Source organism: Lactuca serriola, chromosome 4, assembly GCF_051521515.1.
Source record: "Lactuca serriola cultivar US96UC23 chromosome 4, Lser_US96UC23_V15, whole genome shotgun sequence".
Taxonomy (NCBI): domain Eukaryota; kingdom Viridiplantae; phylum Streptophyta; class Magnoliopsida; order Asterales; family Asteraceae; genus Lactuca; species Lactuca serriola.
In genome coordinates, this window is record NC_136411.1 from 104,917,477 (window position 1) to 104,942,728 (window position 25,252).

A 25,252-nucleotide genomic window follows, 5' to 3' on the forward strand; every position below is an offset into this window, starting at 1 on the left:
TGTGCAGGTATTTTAGACTAGTATTTTCGATATTTTGTTATATGTTAAATCAGACGAGTATTTTAAACAAATATTGTATTAATATTTTGGAATGGAATGATGTAGGATTAGATTAATTAATATCATCCAAGTTTTTTTTTTCAATTTTAATGAGAAATATATATATATATATATATATATATATATATATATATATATATATATATATATATATATATATATATATATATATATATATATAAAAGAAAAACACCAATACCGGCGACGCCTTTAGTGACAACAATAGGTTATTACCGGTGACAGGTCTTTAGCGGCGACATTAGCTTATTAGCGGCGACATGTCTTTAGCGACGACAAACAAGCATTAGCGGTGACAATTTGATTAATAGCGACGAAACATCAACGTCGACGTTTTAGCGACAACGCGTCGCTGCTAATAGTATTAGCGGCGCCCCACTTTTAGCGAGGACGATTGTCGCCGGTAATACTCTAATTTCTTGTAGTGTAGCCAAGGGTCTGTCAGGAAAGGCTGCGAGACAAGGCTGTCGGGTAAAACTGCCGGACAGTTCCGTCTCGCCAATTCGCCGGCTGGCTAGCAGCCAGGTCTAGAAATAGACCTAACGTTATCAATATATATATATTAGCTTTTGTAATATTCTCAGAGTTCAATAAATTATAGGAAAACAATAATAAAGTTGAGTTCAATAAATTATAGGAAAACAATAATAAAATTATATGGATTGTAAAAAGATGATGTAAAAATTCTATATGAATTTCTATGCAACATGATTAAAAAAAAATAGTAAATGTAGGCTTAACCACCCCTTTTGAGAGTGCATATGGTAAAGACAATGTCCCGAAGCAAAAAAAGATAACTTTTAGTTGGATGATTTGACATCATGCATAAAGTTTACAAATTTTTTGTGGGTATATAATATATATTAACTATATATACTAGATAAAGTGTTGACTCTGTTGAATCATGTTCTTAGAAAGGTGGTGCTTTGGGTGGTGACTGTGATTGTGAATACTAGTTTTGGCTCTCCGTTCTGTCCATATTGTTGGTGTCCATTTTTTTGGTTTAAATTTTAATGTGTCATAGCTTTGGTTTCTTGCCTCTACGTTCGCCTATATTAATCAAAAGAGTTATGTGCAATGAAGAAAAAATAGAAGCAACGACGTAAAAATTAAAAGAAAATTAGGAGTCCTTCATGTCAGTTAACATGAATATTAGATTATCATGTAAAAGATTTGAGATCCCATATATATATGAGAAGACATAATCTATGGAATCATTAAAAAATCATAATCTATGAAATCAGTAACTGCAGTATCAAAAAAACAATAAACCACAAATGTGGCGTTTGGATTAAAAAAAATCATTTCCATTTCATCAAACACTCTATATGCATCTAAATCAACAGATTTGTTAGAAAAGAAATACATACACTGATATTGGATTCCGCTTGTTGATAAATTATGCTTCTTAATCACTTCACAACATTGATCGATTCTGTTGCAAAAGCTATGTTAATATCAGTCGGCTAAAAAGCTGGGGGACATGGTCCCATTCATCTTTTCGCCTATGTATTGACACATTTGTTACATGATTAGCAATAATTGAATTTTGATGATAATATCATGTTAATATATGATGAAATATTTCATATTTTAATTGAAAGATATGTTTGTCATGCATAGAAATGGATGGTTAAGAATGAGAAGGGGTTTGAAAATTGTAATGAAAATTAAACTTCCTTAATAATTGTATAAATATTATCCGAGAATTTCTCCAAAACTTCATGATCTTCCTCCCCCTTCCCCTTGGCAAGTTTCTTTCAAAGCAAATTAAAATAATAGAGAAGAGTGAGGTTTCTAAATTTAGAAAAAAAAAGGCCTTCAATCTTTCTCTTTCTCTCTTTCTCCCTCACCCTAATGATATTCCCAAAAACAACATTTTGAACTTGTTCATGTTATCTTCCTCCCAAAAAACCAGGCTGACCTCCTGTCACCATCCTTCCTTCTGTTATTCGCTTTTTTGCAGTCGGATCTCTCCCGTTTCAAGAGAAAAGAAAATTCCCCATTCTTTTTCCTCCAATTTAATGGTGTATCTCATGTAGAAAACAAGAAAGGCGAAAGATCTACACGTCTGAGCCAGAAAGCGGGATCACAAAGACGCAACGGATCCCTCGAGGTATTTACGTTTGATTACATTCTCTTAACACATGCATCCATATATACGTTATGTTGAATAACATCAATCAGAAATATCGTTGAACTTTGATTCGTGGTCATATAATATACCTTTTATTAATATCTTATTATCGTGATTTTGATTTATGTTTATCTATATGAATCAAAGGTGGATAACAGGAAACAATGTTTAGTTTTCAAATAAGAACTCGTCCAAATGTGGCAACTTCTCCTTCAAAACCAGCAGCTTCTCCCTCTCCATTAACAGGTTCTCCCAAAGGCTCTCCTGTAGTTGGAGAGATCGATACAAGGGCACCTTTCCAATCTGTCAAAGCTGCTGTTAATTTATTTGGAGAAACATCACCAAAATCAGGAAAACCCGCTCTCAGAAGGTCCAGAAGTAAAAATGATGAGGTATATATATAATATCTTGATATATTGATATTATGATATAGATAAAGCAAGGAGTTTGTATATATATTTCGTTATGCATGCATGCATGCATGAATGGGTTTAATGAATTCTCTCTCATATACATGATAATATATATGTACTTGTTTTGTGGTTGATACAGAAAGTGTTGGAGAAGGAGACAGAGCTACATTGGACATTAAAGGAGCTTGATAAGTATAAAGAACTTGTAAAAAGTTCAGAAAGTATAAAAGCTCAAGCACGTCGTGACCTAGAAAAGGCAAGGACCACGTTGCATGAGCTAACTAGCAAGTTAGAGATAATAGGTGAAGATAAACATGCAGCCCTTGAGATCACTGAAGCTGCAAAGTATAAAGCTCAACAACTGGAATTGTTAAAATCCAGCAGCACAGAATTAAGTAACGATGGTTGGGAAGAAGATCTTGACATGGAGAGACAACAGTATAGAGCCTCTGCTAACGAGCTAATCTCAACCAAACAAGAACTTACTAACCTTAAACAAGATTTTGATGCAGCTTTAGAAGCAAAGTTAGCTGCTTTTCAACAGGCTGCAGATGCCCAACATGCTGCAAAAGTTAACAATGAGAAAATGGTTGGTTTAACTAAAGAAGTTGACCAAATGCGTGAAACCCTTCATCGGGTGAAACTTGCTTCTCAGAAAGCTCATGAAGAGCATCTCAATCTTATAGAAGAGAAAGATTATCGTGTAGAGTCAACCAAGAAAGCCAAGGAGGAACTTGACATGAAAATCGAGTCTTTGAGAAAAGAACATCAACTTTCAGAACTTAGGATTTTAGGACAAAAGCTAGAAGAAACAACCGAAGCGATTAACGTTTTAGAGGAACAATTACGAGAGGTGCGTGTAGCAGATAAGGAGACTTTAGAAAATGCAAAGTTAGAGGTTGTAGAAGCCAAAAAGAGACTTGAAGAGACAAAAGAAGAACAGGTTTCAGTTGCAGCTGTGGTGAAGACATTAGAACAGGAGCTTGAGAAAGTGAGGCGGGATATTAATTTGTTGAGGGGAGACGATTTGAAAAGGGAAGAACAGCAAGCTGAATTAGACAGAATTAAAAACGAAATCGAAGAGGCTTCATTTGAAATAACAAAAGCAACAGATGGTATCAAGGAACTAGAACTAAAGATTAAAGAAATGGTATTAGAAGCCGAAAGAGCAAAAAAAGAAGAAGAGAGCGCTAAAGAACAAACAGAAGCACTCAACAAACAAGCTGAAAACAACAAGGGTTCCAACAAAGAAGCCGAAGAGAGTCTGGAAGTTGCTCTTAGAGAGCTTGAGAAAGCAAAAGCAGCACAAGAGCTTGCGAATGAACAAATACAAAAAAAGACTTCAGAGAAGGATCAAGCTGGGAATGATAACAACAACATGATCAAGATCTCAACCGAAGAGTATGAAGCATTGAAAAGGAAAACAGATGAAGCAGAAAAAGCAGCTGATGAAAAAATAGCAACTGCAATGGCTCAAGTGGAGACAATCAAGAAAAGAGAGAAAGAAACACTTGAGAAGCTGGAAAAGATCACAGAAGAGGCTAATGGTATAGACGAGTCCCTAGCTGATGCTTTAAAAATGGCTGAAATGGCTGAAGCAGCAAAAGAAGCTATCGAAAGTGAACTCAAAAAGTTTAAATATAAGGATCAGAAAGATGGTAATTAATTAATCAATCAACACATAGATTTGATCAGACTAAATTCTTTTGATCATATCTTGTACTATATCTTTATCTTGTCACCCTTAGTTTTAGTGGATGACAGATGTTTCTGATCACTTGTAATTAATGATACATACAATAGGTGCAGTGGTACGTAACTTTGCATGTATATATATGTATACAAAAACAGCCACCTTAATTTGTAATTGTAACAACAGAAAGTAGTACAATAGGATGATTGCTTTATTATGCATCTCTATATGTACAATCACATCGAAATACCTAGATTATTACATTACGTTACATACATTGCTTGTTTTTCACCACATGCTTGTAATTTATGAGAAAACACATCAAAACAGAAGGCCAAATGGTTTAATTTAGTTAATCACTGATCTTGATATCATGTAAAGAGATAGAAAGATCATCTTGAGTTTCAAACTTCCTCCACTCAGAAGCCAAGGTTTTGCAGAATTCGGTCTTTTTAGGGTCTGCTAAGGGTAGTTGTACATGCATGGATCCTTGCTTGAAGGGTTTTGTAGGTTCTTGAATCCCTGATTGGTGTTTCATGTAGTTGTATAGTTCTTGATGAAAAGGATGATCCAATGAGAAGCAATCTTCAGATGTGTTGTTATTAGATCTTCGCGAAGAACCAGACCCTTCTCTTCGACAAAAATGAGGAAGGGCAGAATAGTCCATTATCTACACCAGGTAAAAAAAAATGTTAGTAAACTCATTTTATCATAACAACACAACTGACCTTTTATGTCATTTTATATCTTTCAGTTAGCTTATCAGCTAGTTTTACCAAACGTTATTTTTTATCAGTTAACTACCTTTTCAGCTAACAACTAGTTTGTCAAACATAGCCTTAAATGGGGAGATAACACAAAATAAGTTCACCTTCAATAGCTCATCACGTCCACAGCCTTGCAAGACTTGAACTTTCAACTTTGTTCGCTCTTGCAAAAGGGGCTTTACAACCTGCAAATAGTTTTTAAAAAAAAATATAATTGTTCATATTTTTCGTTCGAAGAGAATTTGAACATTTCAAAGTTTAGTGTTTTTGTAAGATATGAGCAACATGGTATGTATCTGACCTTCCAACAAGCTGAAAATATGTATGGAACATTGACTATATAATATGTGATTGTCTTCTCAGGATAGTTGAGGTCATCAATGGTAGATATAGTTGTTAGTAGCTGCAATCATGAAACACAGATGAAATTAGGTCCCAATGCAAGAAATAGCAATGTACTTTAAACAAAAGTACATTGCTATTTCTTGCATTTAATCATATACAAAAAGTGCTTTTTATGTAGAAAATTTGAGAGATATCACCAGGTATATTTATATCTTGTGACAACTAAAATAGTTTTTTTTTTTTTATAAAACGACTTACTTTTATTTGGTTCAATGCAGATAGTTTAAGGCCACTCATATCTAAAACCTTCACACACTTGCCAATATATCTTCCATGTTTCTTTGTTGCAGCAGGCTACATTACAATTAAATTAATAAATTCAATTTCAACACATTTAATTCTTACAAGCTAATGAACAATATAAAAAACTATCCTCACCAATATTACACGATCTCGATACTCGTTAATTTGAATATGCGATTGCACATAGTAGTTAACCTGCAATAAATACATCAAAATAAACCATAAGACTCTTTTATGTAGTTTTAAGTCTAATAAAAGTTGTAAAAAGGGAATATTATAAAAAAGTCTTACAGATGCTTTATCAAATGTGCTGAGACCTACACCAATAGCAAAGACTGGAAGACCCTGTTGTAGACAAAATGAGTAAATCTCAGTCAAGTTGACACAAGATACAACAAAAACAAAAACAGTAACTTTTTGTCGCATCATTGAAAATAGGCATACAAATTGTCAAACTCAGTTATGTATAGTAATCTCTTATGAAATTGGAAGCAAATGCGCACCTCTTTTGTATAACCAGAAACTCCAATCAGCTGAGAATCACGCACTCCTCTGTAAAAATTAACAGGAAGTATGGGTTTCTGCACGAAATAATTTGCGAATTATTCGTATTATTATATAAATGTTCGATATTAACTAAGGGAAAATTCTACACCCATGAAAATTGAAATGAATAATACTGATGCTTACAGATAATATGTCATCGATACCATTTTGCAGCCTCCAGTTTAAGCTATCTACCAACTGTATATCAAATTTATGCAAAGATGAGGATCCCACGTCAATTTCGGGAAGAAAAAAAATGAGATTTTAAAGTAATTGAAAAATAAGATAATTAATTAAGATCGAACCATCTTGTGGGCTTTGGCAACATTCCCCTCTCTTGCTTTTAAGAATCGATCCAAAGTTTCGACTATATATCCCTGATGAACATTCTGTAAATAAAGATAGTAATTTCTGGTTAGCAATTTAATTTCTATTTTCTAAAACAAACAGATGTAAAAGTGTAAGAGGAAAGATAAATTGGAAATTAATGGGGAAAGTTTTCAAACCTGAAATGTTCTTTTAAGAGGCTCGTCAACTGCATATATCCCCGCCAAACAAGGTCAAAAATTAGTGATAATCATAAACAAAATGGTGAAGAATTCAATTGTAAGCGAACCTTGGTCCATCAAGGCTTTCAACTGGTTGATTGCTTCATGAGTAACGACACCCATTTGCTTATTTGTTGGTTGTTCCAAACCAAATGGTTTTTGTGAAGAAATATCACGATTTTTCACTTCAAAGATTGAGACTTTTTTGAAGTTTCGAAGCATTCTATAGGTCTTGTATCGACTCTCTGGGCATTTTCCATTTACTACTGAATATAGCTAAAAGGGTCTATTCTTCTTCTTTTATTAGTAGTAGGTGCCAGGAGAGAGAGAGAGAGAAAGAATTTATTTGTATTGTAGGGTCAAGAAAGGCAGGTACGAAACCGTCGTCTTTCTATTTTTCCTTATGTCCTGTTATGCTTTTTCCTCCCGCTTTTTTCTTTCAAGAAATATCTTCGAATTTAATGTCCTGACTGGGTTGGATGGAAAATGGAGTAAATTACGGTTCATCTTGTTTGATTGGATCTGTAATTTTAGTTCAAAGTTTTGATATTTTTTATATTGTGGTCCATCTCGTTTTCAAATCTTACAAGGTGAAATGACATTTTGGCCCTCAAACTAAAATTGATAAAAGTTACTTAGAGCATTTTCAACAGTTAAGTCATATGACTTAAAACTATTGTCATGTATCATGATTAAACCACTGCAATATCGTTCAGAAAAATTAATGCGAAAACGTATTACAGAATAATGATAAAAAAATACTGAAAAAAATAAATATAATCATTAGAATTTTATATTCCATATAAGAAATGTCATTAGATATTTAATATAAATAATTAATTAGTAAATAGATAAAAAATATTTAAAACTAAAATATATTTAGGAAGGTAAAATGAAATATAAATAAAGTATGAGGGGGTTAAATGACAAAGTATAGAAGTATATTGACCACTCAATATATATTAAATGATTAATAAAAAAAAAGCAAATAAGCTCCATACTCTAACTAATAAGCTATAAAAAAAAAATAAAGATCAATAATAATAAGTTATAAAAAAATGACTTGTGGAGATGCTCTTACTTTAGGTACCAATTTTGAATTTCCGTTCGATAATCTTGACGTGATTTAGATTATCGTGCCACAATTTTACATCATAACATATTTTTCATCCGTTTTCTCTAATTGTTACTTGATTGTTACCGACAATATAGCTCTAAAAGATGCTTTGCTTTAACCCGTTAGTATCCAACTCGATGGCAAGAGCTATATCTATTAGAGTTATGTTATGAAGATCTTTTTTGTGGGGGAAGGATGTGAGGGGAATTGTGCTAGGTACAAAGGACAAATCAACAGATGAGAAAGCTGCAAAATATGCAACCTTACTAGTGGGAGACAGATAATTCCAACATTGTTATTTGGATTAACAATTATGTAAATCATTCTATTGACATAGAGTTAGCAAAGTATGACATATCAAAAGAAGTTTGGGATCACTTTTTTTTAGAACGGAAAATCTACTCTACTCCTAAACTATTCCTAATTCCACATATGTCTCCAATGAGGCTTGAACCCTCAATCTCTAGGTGGGAGGGCAACACCCGATACCGCTGGGCTAGAAGCCCTTTGGTGATTGGGATCACTTAACTAGACTGTACATACATTCTAATTTTGCAAAACAGTATTAATTACAGTTTGATATTTAAGCTCTCCAACAAACTATTGTGAGTATTCAAAAGTTTTATGCATTTATGTCTGATTTGTAGGATCAATTGGCTTTTACTAAATATGTTGATCTGAAATCCTTCCAGCCTTACATTGCCACAAGGGATGTGCAATGGTTAGTTCAATTTTTTATGGCTTTACATTCTGATTTTGAAGGCTTACGTGAATCTATCTTGTATTGTACCCCTCTTCCCACTGTTGATTCGGTTGTTCATGAGTTGATTATTAAAGAAACTTGTATCAAGTCTCAAGCCGACAAAGGGTCTAAGACAACCACCACTCCAATTGTTTTTGTTGTTCCATAACGACCTCAAAACTCAAATCAGAATCACCCTAAAGTTGCATTTGATGAGTGTGCCTTTTGCAAAAAGAAAAACTATTGGAAATCACAACGTCATTTGTTGTTAAGCAAGGGAAATCAGCAGCAACAACAAATCAGACCAACTAGACAGTTTCAGCCTCCATAGCAAAATCGGTATTCTGTACAATTCTTGCCACGCCCCACTTCAGGTATTCCTTCATCCTTATGGATAATAGATTCTGGTGTATCTCATCATATGTCACCATATTTGTCATTTTTTGCTTCGTTATCTTTTGGTTCACCTATTTATGTTATGTCAACTAGTGTTACAACTATGTCGGTAATAGGTTTGGTTTTGTTGTTACTGCTCATATATCTTTGACCGATGTTTATTATATTCACACAGTTGCTTTGAATCTTGCGTAGGTCAGTCAGCTGTGTAAGGGGTTGTTTGATAAGGCTTCTAACTGGGTCCAAATGGAGACTGGGTCCAAAAATTTTGATTTGGCTTTTAAACTCATGGACTCGGTCTAAACCTTGGACTCGGTCTATGATATTCATCTGATTCGGTCCCTTCTCAAAATTTGAAGGATCGGGACAAATCTGGAGAAAAAGTGGAGATTACCCATATTGCCCTAATCCTTTATACGAATCTCCCCTCCTTTGATCATCGCATCTCCAGGCTCCAACGATGTTTCTTCTCTATAGATCCACCAACGACATGTACGTCGACGCGTCGCACCTCCACATACGCCTTCGTCCACATCCGCTCGTCGTCGTGCCTAACCTGAGATTGACCTCCTTCAAGCTGTAGGAAAAACCCTTCCCCCCCCCCCCCCCCTTTCTTGCTTGCTCCATTGAACAATTCTGACGTCTTCCTCCGACTCAGGTGCGTATTGCTCTTTTTTTCTTCTTGTTTTTATTAGTTTGTTGGATTGCTTTTTCGTTGTTCACATTTGCCAATACTCCTGCTATCTAAATGTTCTATCACAAAATTTATTGTGTTTGTTCGATTTTAATCAAATTTTGTTTTCAAAAGCTAGAACATCATCTATTCATCATTTGAGTTTTGGAGTTGGTTTCTTGTGAAATTGTTAGATATAAGGTTTATAGATTGACTAACGGTTGTTTCAGATGTGTTGTTAACAATTATAATACCAGTAGTAATGATTGTAAAAGGTTGGACGATATTGCCCATGATGTTATTGATCTTCTTTTTAACCTGTTTGTGGGAATGAAGTGAAAGGAAGGAAGATGGAAGCATGATCTTTGTCATGAAGCGAGAGTCGTAGTGTGAAGAATGAATTGCAAAAGTTGAAGCCTTTCTTTCTTCATAGCCATGTTTTTTATTTTTTGTTTTTGCTCATATGATTTCATGTGGGTCGTTTAGGATGAGATTCTAGAATGAAAAGGATCATATTGCAAAACATTATAGTTTTTCTCAAATGTGAAGTGATGATCTAGAATGGGTCAAAGTTTTAGTTTGTAGGTGGTTTAGGATGAGATTCTCTATTTTTTTATTATTAAGTGTGTAACGCCCGTAGATCCAGGCTAGTCAATTTAGATATAATAGGGGTCGGAAATGACTTTTCGGAAAAATATTATTTAGAATAAATAATCTTAACCAAGTTGTAGTATATGTTACAAGGTTTCCGTACATATAAAGACCACCGAAATCCGAGTTATAACGAAGAAGTTATGACCCGTCGAAGTTTCGTGACGGAACCGACAGATACTGGGAAACGTAAATAGTGAATTTACGATAAAGCGATATTTATCCTTAGCGATCTAAACGAAAGTCGTAGAATACGTTAAATTAAAAGCGTCCATGAAAAGAACGCCCAAATCTGACTTCATATGAGGAAGTTATGATTTTTCGAAGTTTCGGATTAGCAGTGTACAGCCCGAAGTTCGAGTATTAGATCGAGCAGTTTTTAGCCGACACAACCTAAATGAGAATCGAAAATCTCGTTATTAGTAGCGTAACGATAAAAAAGACAGACGAAAATGGACATCGGATGAAGAAGTTATGAGATTTTAACGTATCAATCCTGTCCCGGCCTGTTAAAAATATAACTTTAAAAATAAAGTCAAATTAGTCGACGGAGACTAAACGAAAGTTGTAAAGTACGTCTCCACCTACGCGTGGGTATAATTATATAAATAACGTCAAAAACGGAGTTCGTATGAATGAGTTACAAATTATAATAGCATATTTACGTATTAAAATAAAGTATAAATCATATATATACATACACATATATATACATATGTATATATCATTAGAAAGGTATCGACGATGCGGTCATTATAAGACTAATGTTGAGTTCTTTCGACATTAGTTTAGTACAAATATCATTAAACCCATTTAAAATAGTATTATAGAGGGGTGTTTAGTTGTTTATATAACTAAAAGGTCATTAAGTAATTATGGAGGGTAGTTTTTGAAAATTCAATTAGTATAAATAAGAGACTTGGGCTCTCATATTTCTTGCACCATTCTCTTGATTCAAGAGTCTTTCTCTCCTTATCCCCCGAGCATTTCGGCCCCTCGTGATTCGACTTCTCTTTCTGTAGTTTTAGTATAGTAAGGTGAGCGCTGAAGCGCTGCACAAATCTTTCTTAGAAAGATTCAGCGACGAATTTCTGCCCTTGCAGAGCCCGACTCCTAGCTAAAATCCCCTTGTAAGTAAGTTATGCTTACCCTATTTTAAATATAGTTTATATTTAAAATTAGTATTGTTATTATAAATTTATAATAAATATTTGAGCTATTATTATGACTTATAAAAGTGTTGTTATAATATCGTTTAACTACTCACGGTACGGGGAATCTGGTTTAAAGGGCCGCATAGGGTTGTTAGATTTCAGAAGTGCTATACGCCAAAATGGTCATACCCTCCGGTGTTTTATGTCTGGCCCCTGTCTGTACATAGTGGTTGGAAAGTATTGTTTAAACGCTTATATAATAATAATAAGACTAATAATTAGTCACGATAAATATTAGACTAAAAGCTAGTGGTAATAATACTAGGTTTCGTCGAAGGAAATTATTTTAAAGTAAACGAAGTGTTGTCTGAGTACCGAGTCACCACCTTCTCAGGTGAGTGCATAGTTACTTTCATCTTACACATAGATATGAAGTATTTTATATAAACTACGTGCTATGTGTGCATATTATCTGAATACTTGTTGTCTATGCTGGATGAACGTTTTTTTATACATGTTTTAAATGATTTGAACTGTATACGTATTTTAAATATACAAGTATGTTAGGTATGAGATGGGTAGATGAATGATGAGAGATAAAAGATGATGTGAGTAAACATTGGCAGCTATAGACTTAGTGCCTAACAAATAACATCGGCAGCTATGGACTTAGTGCCTATTGGACAAACACTGGTAGCTATGGACTTAGTATCTGTTAGGAATTGGTAGCTATGGAATTAGCACCTATTAGATAAACACTGGTAGCTATGGATTTAGTACCCAACAACTATGGAATTAGTGTTTTACGAACGAGCATTGGCAGCTATGGATTTAGTGCCAGTCCTATAACTCTGGAAGCAAAGGACTTCAGAATGAACGAATGCGAGATAGATGACTCTTAGGATAGATCCTTAAGAGTAAAGAAGATAATGGAGATGAGTAATTGGGTCGATTGTTTGATTGTTTAAACATAATAATTATATTATTGTGGGTTGAAAACCCTATGTACTCACCAGGTTTCCCAACCTGACCCACTCAGCATATTTATATTACAGGTGTTGAGATGAAGTCACATTACACTAAGAGATTAAAGAGATGTAGATCACTAGTTTAATAAATGTAAGTTCTGTTTATGCTTATGTTTCTATATTGACGATGAGATCCCAAATGTTTTAAAACGAATTAAAAATACTTTTCTTCGGAAATGCTTTGATAACGTATTTATCATGTTTTACTGGGAACAAATTCCGCAACATTTTTATTAAAAGAGGTACTCTGAATTTTATAAAGCATAAACAAAATCGGTCTTTTATGGCCGTGAAAATGGGGGTGTCACAAAGTGAGTATGCATTTAAGAATAATATCAAGTGTTTTTTGGTTAAAGATTTGAAGTCATTAATGCTTTTATTAAGTGTCGTTTTGGATAAAATGTTTGGATATATTATTAGATCAATGAACAAAATTGATTATTTTCTTGTAGTGTTTTTTAAAAAAAATATTATTTGAGGGTAATATAGTCATTTTGCATAGTCAATCAAATGCAAAATCAAACAACAAGTTTCAGTCAGAAGTTAACTCAATCATCACTTCTAACCCAACCAGTTTCTAACTCAGGCAGCCCTAACCCAATCAATAACTATCAAACGACCCCTAAATTTGGTTATTATGTATTATATTCTTATTCATTATGGTATGTACATGATCAATAATCTCGGATCATGATTGGGATCAACAGTAGACTTGGGGAGCTTTATGTTTTTAGACCAACTACAAGTGTCAAATTTCGCTGCCTATAGTGTCGATTTGTTATCTTTTCGTTTAAATCATTCGTTTTCTGATTTTTATCTTTGCATTCTCGTTAAGGGCATGTTTCAGTATCACGTTTAAATTTTTTAGCTTCTACTGGTGTTTTAGGTCTTTTGAACAGTCATGATATTTCATACTGTTGTGGTTGTAAATTGACAAAATTTTATGCTCTATCGTTTAATAAAAGTGTCACTCGTTTTTTTGCTTCTTTTGATCTTGTGTATTTTGATGTGTGGGGTCGCTCATCAGTTTCCTCTAAAGGAGGATCCACTTACTATGTTAGGTCTTTTGATCTTGTCAATCTCGGCCTATCCTGGCCACTAGCTCTAGAACCAGAACCTCTCATCATCACCATACTGAAAATAAACACATATGTACATAAAAAAGGCTACAATTCATATTGCTTTAATCAACGTGTAAAGACTAACCCTCAGGGTTTATGACTTCCTTGTTACGCGTATGGGTCATGTGCTTTCAGTAGTACAGGCCCATACTACCTTCCACACCTACCCATATATTGTCACAATGGATCATCACAAATTACACAAAAAAAATCCACATCTACAACACACATGCATCCTATCCTCACTCTCTCGAGATTGGATAATCCTTCCTCAACTGGCCTGCTATACCCATATACTTACTCATGAAATTTTCACCAACACTGTAACTGCTCGTGCATTCTAATCATAAATAACACTGAATCCTATAGACATTCGAATACTTGATTCTACCATAAGCCCACAACCAAAGAAGGAACAGGAAATAAGGATGAATCAAACATTTTAAGGCTATAGAATCTTAGTTATGTACAACTATGATGCACACACACTAAGAAACTACAGTAATGATTTCGATTTCATCTAACATACAGAAAGTCTTCCTAGGCTATCAGGTGTAACATCTTGTTTTGAGGTACTTTCATTGTTTTGAGATTTATTGCATATTGGTCCCTAAATAAAAGAAAGAGTGCAAAAGGGTCCCCTAGTGGCACTTTGGTAAATTCGAACTTTGAGGAGTATGCTAAGCGTATGTGTGTACGCTAAGCATACTAGGGTGCGCCTTAGTACATTGGGCGTACACCTCGTATGCAGGGCGTACGTGAAGATCATGAAAACCCTAATTTTTTAGGGTTTTGGCACTATAAAATCATCATTATAACCTCATGTCCCTTCCTTCTTCAACCACCCTCTATGAGAACGACCCCCAAGCAACCCTAAGTGAAAGAGTGCCTTTTTGAAGCCCATTGGAGTGTTTAGATGAATTCTTGAAGGTGAACAGTGTAGTATGAAGAGCTTGGAGTTAGGAAGCACTTTGGGTCTGGGATTTCTTCCTTGTTAGCAAGCTCCAGAAGGTAAAAAAGCTTGCATCTCTACCACTCCATCTTGTAGATCTAGATTCTTGATCTTTTAAGACACTTTTTGGTCCTAAAATGGTGATTCTTGAGCATGGAATGTTCTTGACCCATTAAGCCGTCCTTTCAGACCTTATGAAGGGTCTTGAGCCATAAAAATGGGGTCTTAATGGTTGGTTTTGCTCCATGCATTCTTTAGAGTGTAATAATGTATTAATATGTTGAGTTAAGCACTTAATGGACATGCAAAGTCATAAAGTTGGAAAATTTATGACTCTTGAGGATGATTTAGTCTTGGATCTGAAAGTTGGACGTAAGAGCTTAAGGCATTAAGCTCTTAATGAGGTTTTGGGAAGACTGGGCGTACGCCCTGTGTAACCTAAGTACGCAGCGCGTACGTGGTCAACCTCCCCGATGGTGGTCAATACTTGAGTACACCACACATACATTTGGAGTACACCCCGCGTACGTGTTTTGTGTCAACTCAGTTAGGTTGACTAAGTTGACTTGTTGATTTTGACTAATTTGACTTTGACTTTGACCAAGTTTAACCAATAGGTATTTTGGGTAATTTCAATGGTGTTTGAAAATTGGTCATTTGGATGAATAGGTGTCGGTTAGAGCTTAGATTCCGAGTTGGGACCTCATCAGCTATCATTCAGACTGTGAGGTGAGTTTTCCTCACTGTACTTATGGGTCGAAGGCACCAAGGCCAGCCTATTGAATTGATATCCTACTATACATTAATATGTTGAGTATGGGATATATTTTCATGATTATATGCTAGTTGCCGATATGCTTAGACTGGTAGAGCTCTAGGATTACTTGTGATTCTGTCTGCATGATTATCTGCATGTTGCTTATGTTTGTTATCTGTTATATGTCGACATATTGTGTTGGGTTGAAGTTGTACTGCTTTGTGCTATAGCCAAGAAAACTAGCAGCATTCCAAATATGAGTCGAGGGCCGGTTGGCATGCCAGATTCATACTGAGGGATCAGGAGCATTCCAGATACGAGCTCAGGTCTGGTTAGCATGCCAGACTCGTATTGAGGGCCTGAGGTTATTCTAGTCCGAAGACCGAGTGGACTCATTGTATATTGGCATTCCAACCTAGGGTATTCCATCCCGAGGATGATTGGACCCGGAGGTTGACGGGGCTTGGGTTATTCCAACCCGATGGTCGATGGTTGATTGGACCCGACATGTTGTTATATATATATATATATATATATATATATATATGTGTGTGTGTGTGTGTGTGTGTGTGTTATTTTTTTGTGTGTTGGTACTTTGGGGAACTCACTAAGCTTTGGCTTTTGGTTTTTAGTTGTTGTTTCAGGTACTTCTGATGATCGCGGGTAGGCGAAGGTGTGACCATACACATCCTCTATTTATGGCTTCATGATTTTTGGGATACTCTAATATGGATAAACAATTTGAAAAAATGATTTTGTAAACATTTTATGACTATGGGTTGTTTTTAAAAGTTTAAATTTGTTATGATTTTTATGTACGTTACAAGTTGGTATTAGAGTCTTGTTTTGAGTGAATTGGAAGAACACCCGTGTGAATCCAGTCTCAAACTAAGGAAATGAAAAGGTTTTATAAACGATTTTCAAAATAATCAAGAGTAGATGTGATGTGTATGATCAGTCGGAGCCAGTAAGTAGACCCCAAATTACCACACTGTTATTTAATATTGTGATAAGTTAGAACAACATGCTAGTAATAGGCTAGGGATATTTAGGAATCACATGATAGAATTGTCTGATTATATGATGTCTGATAGCCTAGGATTTTCCTTATATGAAATTTTAATCATTACTGTAGTTGCTTAGTGTATGCATCAAAATTGTACATAACTAAGATTGTATAGCCTGGAAAGGTTTGATTTAGCCTTATTTCCTTCCTTGTTTGGTTGTGGGCTTATGATAGAATCAAGTATTCGATTGTATATAAGATCCAGTGTTATGTATGATTAGCATAAACGAGTGTTGCAGGGTTGGTGGAAGTTTCATGGATGAGTTATGTGGGGTCAGCCGACCAGCCGAGGGATGTCTAGCCTTTCTCTAGGAAGTGAGAATTGGGTGCATGCGTATTCTAGCGAGTGCTATTAGGGTTGTTGTGATGATCTTCTAAGACAAATACGAGTAGGTGTGGAAGGTATTATGGGCCAGTACTACCAGAAGCACACGACCCGTACGCGTAGCAGGGGAGTCACAACCCATATGGTTTTGTTGGGAACTGGTCCTTATGGTATTAAGTGCGTTTATCTGATATCTCCCTTGTTTATTTTCAGTATGGTGGTTACGAGGCGATTTGAGTCAGGATCCGGATCCGGACTAGGAGTGGGTGCCCAGGATAGGCCAACATTGACTGAGGACCGGGTTAGGGAGATCATTCAGAAGGAGGTTATTTCCATCTTCTGGGGTCAGATACCGGAGTTGTTTGGGTCTATTAAGACCGTTATGATGGAGTTCTTCGACGATCGATCTGCTGCACTTTCTAATATTGTTGATGTTCTAGCCACCGCAGTCGTTGCTGCTGTGGCGATTGTCGTTTGGGTCTGAGCATGTCAGCTTCTCGGCATGCCTGACCTTGGACTCTATGATTGCCAGGGCGCGAGAGAGGGAGATGGATTTGGAGCACCTCAGGAAGAGGAAGGCCGACACTAGACAGGTTGCAGGGGCTTCGGGGAAGAAACCCAAGGGATTCGACTCTAGGTCGAAGGGCCAGTAGGGCCGGGACCACTGTGGAAAATGTGGTCGGTCACACGAGGGAGCTTGTCGCACTGGTTCGGGTTCTGGCTGCTATAAGTGCGGCAAGGTTGGGCATTTTGGCAGGGATTTTACTTCCCTCTCCCTGACAGTGCAGACGACATATCTGATTTGCTTTCATTGCAATCAGAGGGGCCACAAGAAGGCCAATTGCCCTAGATTGACAGCAGCGACAACAGCAGCACCAGCAGCGACGCTAACCCCAACAGCAACGCGGGTTATGGATGGACGAAAGGCCAAGTTAGAGGCTCCAGTGGTGCGGAGCTGAGCATTTCAGTTGACAGCCGAGGAGGCTCGCGCTGCACCCGATGTGGTGACGGGTACGGTTTCTTCTCTTATTTCTTTATGATATGTCGCTGTGATTTTGATATGTTATATGTATGATCTGTTTAGGATCGTTCCATGTGAACGATATCCCGGTTCAGGTATTGTTTGACTCGGGTGCTACCCGATCATTTGTTTCTCTTGCGCTTACCAAGAAGTTCCCTAAGTCTTCGGGTATGTTAGACTTCCCTCTAGAGGTCGAGATTGCGGACGACCGGTCAGTGCGAGTATCATAGGTCTACCAGGATTGTGTATTGAGGCTGTTCGAGGAACGTTACCTGGTAGACTTAGTTCCCATACCTTTGCGGGGGAACAAGGTTATTATTGGTATGAATTAGCTAAGCCCCAATGGGCAGTGATCCACTGTGCTCAGCAGTTTGTGCGGATCAGGACCCCAAAAGGGGGAGAGCTGGGGATCCAGGACGAGAGGCCACAACGAGGACCAGCTTTAAGTTCGGTAGCAAGAGCGAGGCGCTACCTCTAGTAGGGTTGCACATGATTTGTCGCCTATGTTACAGATACACGGGAAGCGGGTAAGGCGACGGTGGGCGATGTGCCCATGGTGTGAGAGTTTGTGGATGTATTCCTCGAGGAGTTGCCTAGGATACCTCCGGAGAGGCAGGTGGAGTCCAGGATCGACCTCGTCCCTGGTGCGGCTCCGATAGCCAAGGCACCATATCGATTGGATCCTCCTGAGATGTAGGAGTTGTCTACACAGCTGCAAGATCTGTTAGACAAGGGATTCATCAGACCGAGCAGTTCACCCTAGGGAGCCCCAATTCTATTTGTGAAAAAGAAGGACGGGTCGCATCGGATGTGTATAGATTACCGGGAGCTGAATAAGGTAACGCTGAAGAATCATTACCCAATTCTGAGGATTGATGACCTCTTTGACCAGTTATAGGGTGCATCTTGGTTCTCCAAGATTGATTTGCGCCCGGGGTATCATCAGATAAGGTTCAGTGAGGAGGATGTGCAGAAGACTGCGTTCCAGACGCGATATGGCCACTATGAGTTCGTGGTGATGCCTTTCAGGCTCACCAATGCTCCTGCCGCGTTCATGGATCTCATGAACCGCGTGTGCAGACCGATGTTGGATTGGTCTGTGATAGTTTTCATCGATGACATCTTGGTTTATTCCAAGACGCGAGAGCAGCATGAGGAGCATTTAAAGGAGGTTTTGGGTACTTTGAGGAAGGATAACTTGTATTCTAAGTTCTCCAAGTGTGAGTTCTGGTTGCACGAGGTGCAGTTTCTTGGGCACCTTGTCAACCGGGACGGGATTTCGGTGGATCCGGCCAAGGTGGAGGCCATGATGAGGTGGGAAGTCCCGAGGTCTCCATCTGAGATTCGGAGCTTCCTGGGGCTGGCAAGCTACTAGCAGAGATTCATCCAGGACTTCTCCAAGATAGTCGTACCTCTGACCAGGCTGACACGGAAAGCCGTGGTCTTTCGCTGGGGGCCTGAACAGCAGGCTGCGTTTGAGACATTGAGATAGAGATTGTGCAAGGCACCAATCTTAGCCCTACCGGAGGGCATGGAGGATTTTTTTAGTGTACTGCGATGCGTCCATCTTGGATTTGGGCGCGGTATTGATGCAGAGAGGGCATGTTATTGCGTACGCTGCGAGGCAGTTGAAGTCTCACAAGGCGACCTACACGAAGCATGATTTGGAGCTGGGGGCGGTTGTTTTTGCCCTCAAGATTTGGTGTAATTACCTCTATGGGGTTCGTTGTACCATTTACACGGACCACAAGAGCCTGAGATATCTCATGGACCAACCGAATCTTAACATGAGGCAGCGTCGGTGGTTAGATGTGGTGAATGATTATGATTGTAAGATCCTTTACCACCCGGGGAAGGCCAATGTGGTGGCCGATGTGCTCAGCCGCAAGGGAGCGCCAATTAGAGATATCTGCATGCGGATGACCGTGGTGACTCCGCTGTTGGAGCAGACCCGAGAGGCCCAACAGGAGGCTATGAAGGAGGAACATCGGAAGAGCGAGCGTATTGTGGGTCAGGTTTCCCCTTCGACTATGATAACCGGGGGTTGTTGACCCTCCACCATAGGGTGTGGGTCCCTTATCATGGATTCGTGCGTCAGACATTGATGGAGGAGGCGCACAAATCCAATTTTTCTATCCATCCTGGGGCGACGAAGATGTATAGGGATCTTCGTCTTGACTATTGGTGGCCCTGCATGAAGCGGGACGTAGCATGGTATGTGGAGCGGTGCTTGACCTGTAGGAAGGTCAATGTGACATCCCCAATTTCACGGCCAGAAAAGACCGATTTCGTTTATGCTTTTTAAAATAAAATCAGAGTAATCATTTCATTAAAAGTGTTGCGGAATTTGTTCCCAAAGCCAAACATGATAAAAATTTATCAAAACCTTGCTTTAAGAAATATATATTTTTATTTCATAACAAAACCTCGGGATGTCATGTTCCGATACAGATCAAAAGCATAAACAAGACATTATAAGCCTTACAACAGTTATTTATAACTAATGGCCTATAATCCAAAATCACTCATCATCATCATCCGACTATGCTCGGGGTCCACTACCTGTAATCATAAAAAGCTGAGAGGGTCAGGCTTGATAGCCTGGTGAGCATATAGGGTTTTCAACCCACAATACATAAATTTATTATGTTTAAACATCAATCAGTCAACCAAATTACCCCAACTACCCATTCCCATTATCCTCACCTTACGCCCCTAAAACAACTATCACAAGGGACCTAGCCTAAGGATTTTCATTAGGGGTGACAACATTGTTTTCCTACAACAATTTAGGTCAAATAGGCACGAAGTCACATCGTTGCCAAGATTTATCTAATAGGCACTATGTCTCATAGTCGCCAGGGTTTACCTAATAGGCACGAAGTCACATCATCACCAAGGTTTACTTAACAGGAACTAACAACATTGATCCCCACATACTAACCTTATATAGTGATCTTACTAGATCTAGCCTAAAGGATCGATATGAACAACTGATATTGCCATATTTATACTTATTTTTAGGCAATATTTAAGTACATTTTTATTAAAAAGTTGGTAATTTGTTTAGAATAATGGTACTTATGAGCTTAAATGTTATTTACAGCCAAAAAGAAGACATTTTGAAGAAAAGGGGACTGAAAGTGTTAAAGAAAGAAACTTTGGGAATTAAAAGATTAAAAGTGAAGTAAATCTGGAAAAAGGTTATTCACGACGTGAGACGTAAAGGATTCACGACGTGAATCGTTGGTTCTAGAAGATATGTATGCGGGTGAAGGAATCCTTGACGGGCACGGTTATCTACAACTCACGACGTGAATTGCTTACTATTCACGACGTGAATTTATGGATATCAGCAACTATATAAATCCTTGACAATTACGAATAGAATAAGCTTTTGGCAGAAGAAAGGAATTCCAGAAGACGATTTATAACGAAAGAAAGGTTCTGGAAGAGGGTTTTCAACACCAAAAGAAGTAAAGGTTTATTTTTAGTCAAATAAGAACATGTCTTTCATTAGTTTTAGCTGTGTTGATTTAGTTGCTATGATGAGCAGCTGAATCTAGCTACTCTTGTTTAGCTAGATGAAGCTTTGAACTTATGAATAGTTATATACTTATGGATTAAGTTTAGTTGGTAAAAATTGTTTGTGTTTGATTTGTTTAACCTAGCATGTTATTATTTGTTTATCTAATTGCTTGATTGCATGTTCTGTGTAGCTTAGTGACCATTAAACTACATGAACCTGTTTACCTAATGATTTAGTGAACATTGAATTGTTAGGGCTAGGATTGACCAATCTTAGTTAGTAATTAGAATAAATAGGCTTAGATGTGCTAGAGAACGTGTACTGTGACCATAATTGCGTTTATACAACAAATCTTACATAACATATTTACATTCATAATTAGTTCTGTGTTTAATTATGTGTGAACATACATGGTTTGACATGAATTAGTTAATTATTGATAAGATAGAACTAAATTACTAATACAACTAAAAACCAGCTTAATAATCCGTAATCATTAGCTAGTCATAAGGGAGAAGTGGATTCGAACTAAACAAGAGTGTGTGTTTTTAAATATTGAATTTGAATTTAAGTTCATCTGATCTTGTAAAATCAGATAAAACCCCTTTTAAACTTGTTAAAAATTAGGTTAATTTAATAGTAAGTAAATTAATTAGTAACACCGTTCCCTGTGATCGACACCCGACTTACCCAAGCTATACTGTAATCTGACTAGGTACACTGCCTATAAGTGCATAGTTAGTTAAGTTTGTTAGGTTATAAATATTAAAATTAGTGAGTACTTTTGTGCACATCAAGTTTTTGGCGCCGTTGCCGGGGAACGGCTTTCAATTAATTTAGTTTATTTGATTATTCGTTATTTGTTTTTAGTTAGTTTTTTATTATTATTTTAGTTTTATTTTCGTTGATATCATTTCACTTGCATAGATAGTATATATTTTTTTTTGTCACAGAGTTCACGATGTGAGTTTTAATAAACTCACGACGTGAAAGCTGAGAGTTCAGTTTTTAATTTTTCTTATTTTAGTCCAGTTTTACGTTTTAGTTTAGCAAGTTGCAGGAGTTCATGACCAGAGGCTCAAACACACCCTTGGTGCCACCACTTGAAGATCCCGAGTCTGCAATTCACAAGAAAAAGACGCCCTTGCAAGAATTGAAGTCAGCTTTTTCAAGGAAGTCGGGAAAGAAAACAGGAGAGTCAAGTTCATCCGCGAGGCACAAGAGCAATATTGAGCACTTTGATCAGACACCCGTCCAAACCGAGTCCGAATACGATACCGACCCGGAATTTGAAGAACACACAAGCGAACCCGAGAACGAGCCAAGGAACGAGATGGAAGCAATTGAAGAAATGTCCATGGGAGCTTACAAGAAGCGGATCCGAGAAGATATGGGTCCCGGTTTAGTCCAACCCGAAATACCTGCCACTGCCACATTCGAGCTGAAGGGACACATATTGACTGCCCTGAAGGACATCCCATTTTTCGGGAAAGATCATGAGGATGCTTTTAAGCATCTAGATGAAGTCAATGACATTGCGGACTACTTCAATGTCCCAAATGTCAGCAGAAACACAGTCTTGCTTAGGATGCTTCCCATCACTTTCAAAGGAGTTGCTAAGGAGTGGTTAAAAGCACTCCCACCGGGTACAATCACCACTTGGGCTCAAATGCGTGAGAAATTCCTGGACCAGTTTTGCCCGCCATCCAAGATAGCCAAACTCAAGAAGGCAATAGCCAACTTTGAGCAACAGCCAGGGGAGTCCCTATATGAAGCATGGGAGCGGTACAAGGGCTTACTCAGAAATTGCCCTCAGTATGATCTAAATGTGCAGCAAGAGATGTCAATCTTTTATGATGGGGTCAACGTGATGACAAGACAACTCCTTGATTCTCAAGGACCTTTGACAAAGAAAAATCCAAGGGAGGTCAAGGAGCTAATTGAAGAATTCGCGAAGCATTCTTGCGAATACCATAACCCGAGGCAAGAAGGAATCAAAGGCGGAGGAGGGTCCCAAACTGAAGAAATAGCAGCGGTCATGGCCATGTTAAATAATATGGACCGCAGGATAACACAGATGGACCAGTCGATACATGCCATAAGAGTAGGTTGCAAGAGATGCAGTGGTCCACACTTGACAAAGGACTGCAATGTAGATGATTATGGGAACAGAAAGGTTCAAGTATGCTACTCTAGTGGGGATAAATTTGATGAGGACTGGGGGAAACCGAAGATGGAGTGGCTGCCATATGAGGAGTATAAGAAGCAAAAAGAAGAGAAGTATAGGCAGACAGGTCGAGGCCTCTATCAAAAGGAGCAGCCACCAGCCGAGAAGAAACCCGACCTAGAGACCATTTTAATGAAGTTTATTGAAGCATCGGAAAAGCGACACGATGCCACTGATTCTGCTATTCTGGAACAACAAACTTTGATAAAGGATCAGCAAGCCTCCATCCATAACCTTGAAGTACAATTTGGTCAACTAGCCACTCTAGTTCATGAGAAGTTATCCCCGAAGAATCTCGAAGTAAAGAACCAATCTCATGTAATGGCCATAGACACCAAAGAAGAAGCCATCTCGGAGTTCCTGGAAGCATTGGAAGAAGAACCACGGAAGCCCGATCAAAAGATGAAGAAGATCAAGCTCGAAAATCATGAAGCTGCTGAGTTCCAGAATTCACGACGTGAACCTTATATGTTCACGACGTGGGCCCATCATGAACAGAAAAATTCTGCAGTTAGTTTGGTTTATCAGCCGCATTTGCCTTTTCCTTCCCAAGCTACCCTTAGTCCACTGGAGAGAGAGCATATAGAGTTTGTCAAGCATGTGAAGGGGATCCTGATTAATACTCCCTTTGTCGAGTCCCTATCCAAAACTCCCGAGCATAAAAAATTACTGCAAGACTTGATAGACACTTGAAGGCAATTAAAGAAGCAGTCTACAGTGATTCTAAGTGAACAAACTTCAAAAGTTGTGTTAGGAGAAACACCAGAAAAGATGGGGGATCCTGGACGCCTCACTCTACCGTGTGAGTTTGGTAATAAATTGAAGGTTAATGCTTTAGCCGATTTTGGGGCTAGCATTAATTTGATGCCTTTTCATTTTATCAAAAATTAGAGATTCCGAAGATGAAGGCTACAAGAATGAAGGTTCACATGGCGAATCGTTCGGTGACACAACCCCGCGGCATCGTGGAGGATATTTTGGTGAAAATTGGAAAATTTGTTTTTCCAATAGACTTTGTAGTCTTAGACATGAAAGAAGATCACGATGTTCCAATTATCCTTGGTCGGCCATTGCTTAACACTGCTGGAGCTCTTGTTGATATCCGCGAGTCTAAGCTAACTTTGAGGGTTGGAGATGAACAAGAAGTCTTTAGGATAAAAGATGACTTTCAAGAAGATAAAGAAGAGGTGTTCACAATTAATGAAGAGAATGAACTAGAAGAACTGGAAAAGCTTATGGAAGAAGAGATAAAGGCAGTTCATCAAGTCAAAAGGACAAAACCAAGGGCATCTGTTCCATATTTGATTGAAGTCATAGCTTACAAGAGCCCGCCTTCTTGGGTAAGCAAAGAGGATGAGGAAATAACAAGTGATGAAGAGGAAGTCACTTCCAGAGTAACAAGGCCGGTGGTGAAAGAGGAGGAGAATGACATAAAGTGCAAGGAGGAATCCAAGGGCACAAAACGCAAGCTTGAAGAAGAGGGAAAAGCTAAAAAGGAGAATTCAAAGAAGGCATATAAAAGGCGAGTTCAAGCTTACAAGAGGCGGTTCAAGGAACAAAAGATCTTGGTGGAGGACTCTTCCGAAGACTCAACGTAGGAGGCACGGAGTCCAGCTCAAGACTCCAAGAAAAAGAAGCGCTTCTCGGGAGGCAACCCGAATTT

General features: G+C 37.9%; 2 protein-coding genes and 1 non-coding gene across 3 annotated transcripts; 1 reads left to right on the forward strand and 2 right to left on the reverse strand.

Annotated features, from left to right (window-relative positions):
• The first annotated feature begins 2,379 nt into the window (after positions 1–2,379).
• On the forward strand, positions 2,380–4,364 carry LOC145098682 (uncharacterized). Its single transcript, XM_079036294.1, has 2 exons — positions 2,380–2,607; positions 2,768–4,364. The coding sequence occupies exons 1-2, from the start codon at positions 2,380–2,382 to the stop codon at positions 4,292–4,294; spliced, it is 1,755 nt and encodes a 584-aa protein (XP_078892420.1). The 3' UTR covers positions 4,295–4,364.
• Positions 4,365–4,464: 100 nt separating this feature from the next.
• On the reverse strand, positions 4,465–7,176 carry LOC145102225 (Sec14p-like phosphatidylinositol transfer family protein). The gene is made up of 11 exons (XM_079039603.1): positions 6,899–7,176; positions 6,789–6,817; positions 6,588–6,671; positions 6,427–6,480; positions 6,240–6,317; positions 6,028–6,081; positions 5,872–5,931; positions 5,692–5,787; positions 5,390–5,491; positions 5,193–5,273; positions 4,465–4,991 (listed from the first exon to the last, which is right to left on the reverse strand). Exons 1-11 carry the CDS (start codon positions 7,050–7,052, stop codon positions 4,674–4,676), a joined length of 1,110 nt encoding a protein of 369 aa, XP_078895729.1. The 5' UTR covers positions 7,053–7,176; the 3' UTR covers positions 4,465–4,673.
• A 15,903-nt stretch (positions 7,177–23,079) lies between these two features.
• LOC145103464 (small nucleolar RNA R71) lies at positions 23,080–23,186 on the reverse strand. Its single transcript, XR_013706556.1, has one exon. It is a non-coding gene; the product is annotated as a small nucleolar RNA R71 (small nucleolar RNA).
• Positions 23,187–25,252: the final 2,066 nt, after the last annotated feature.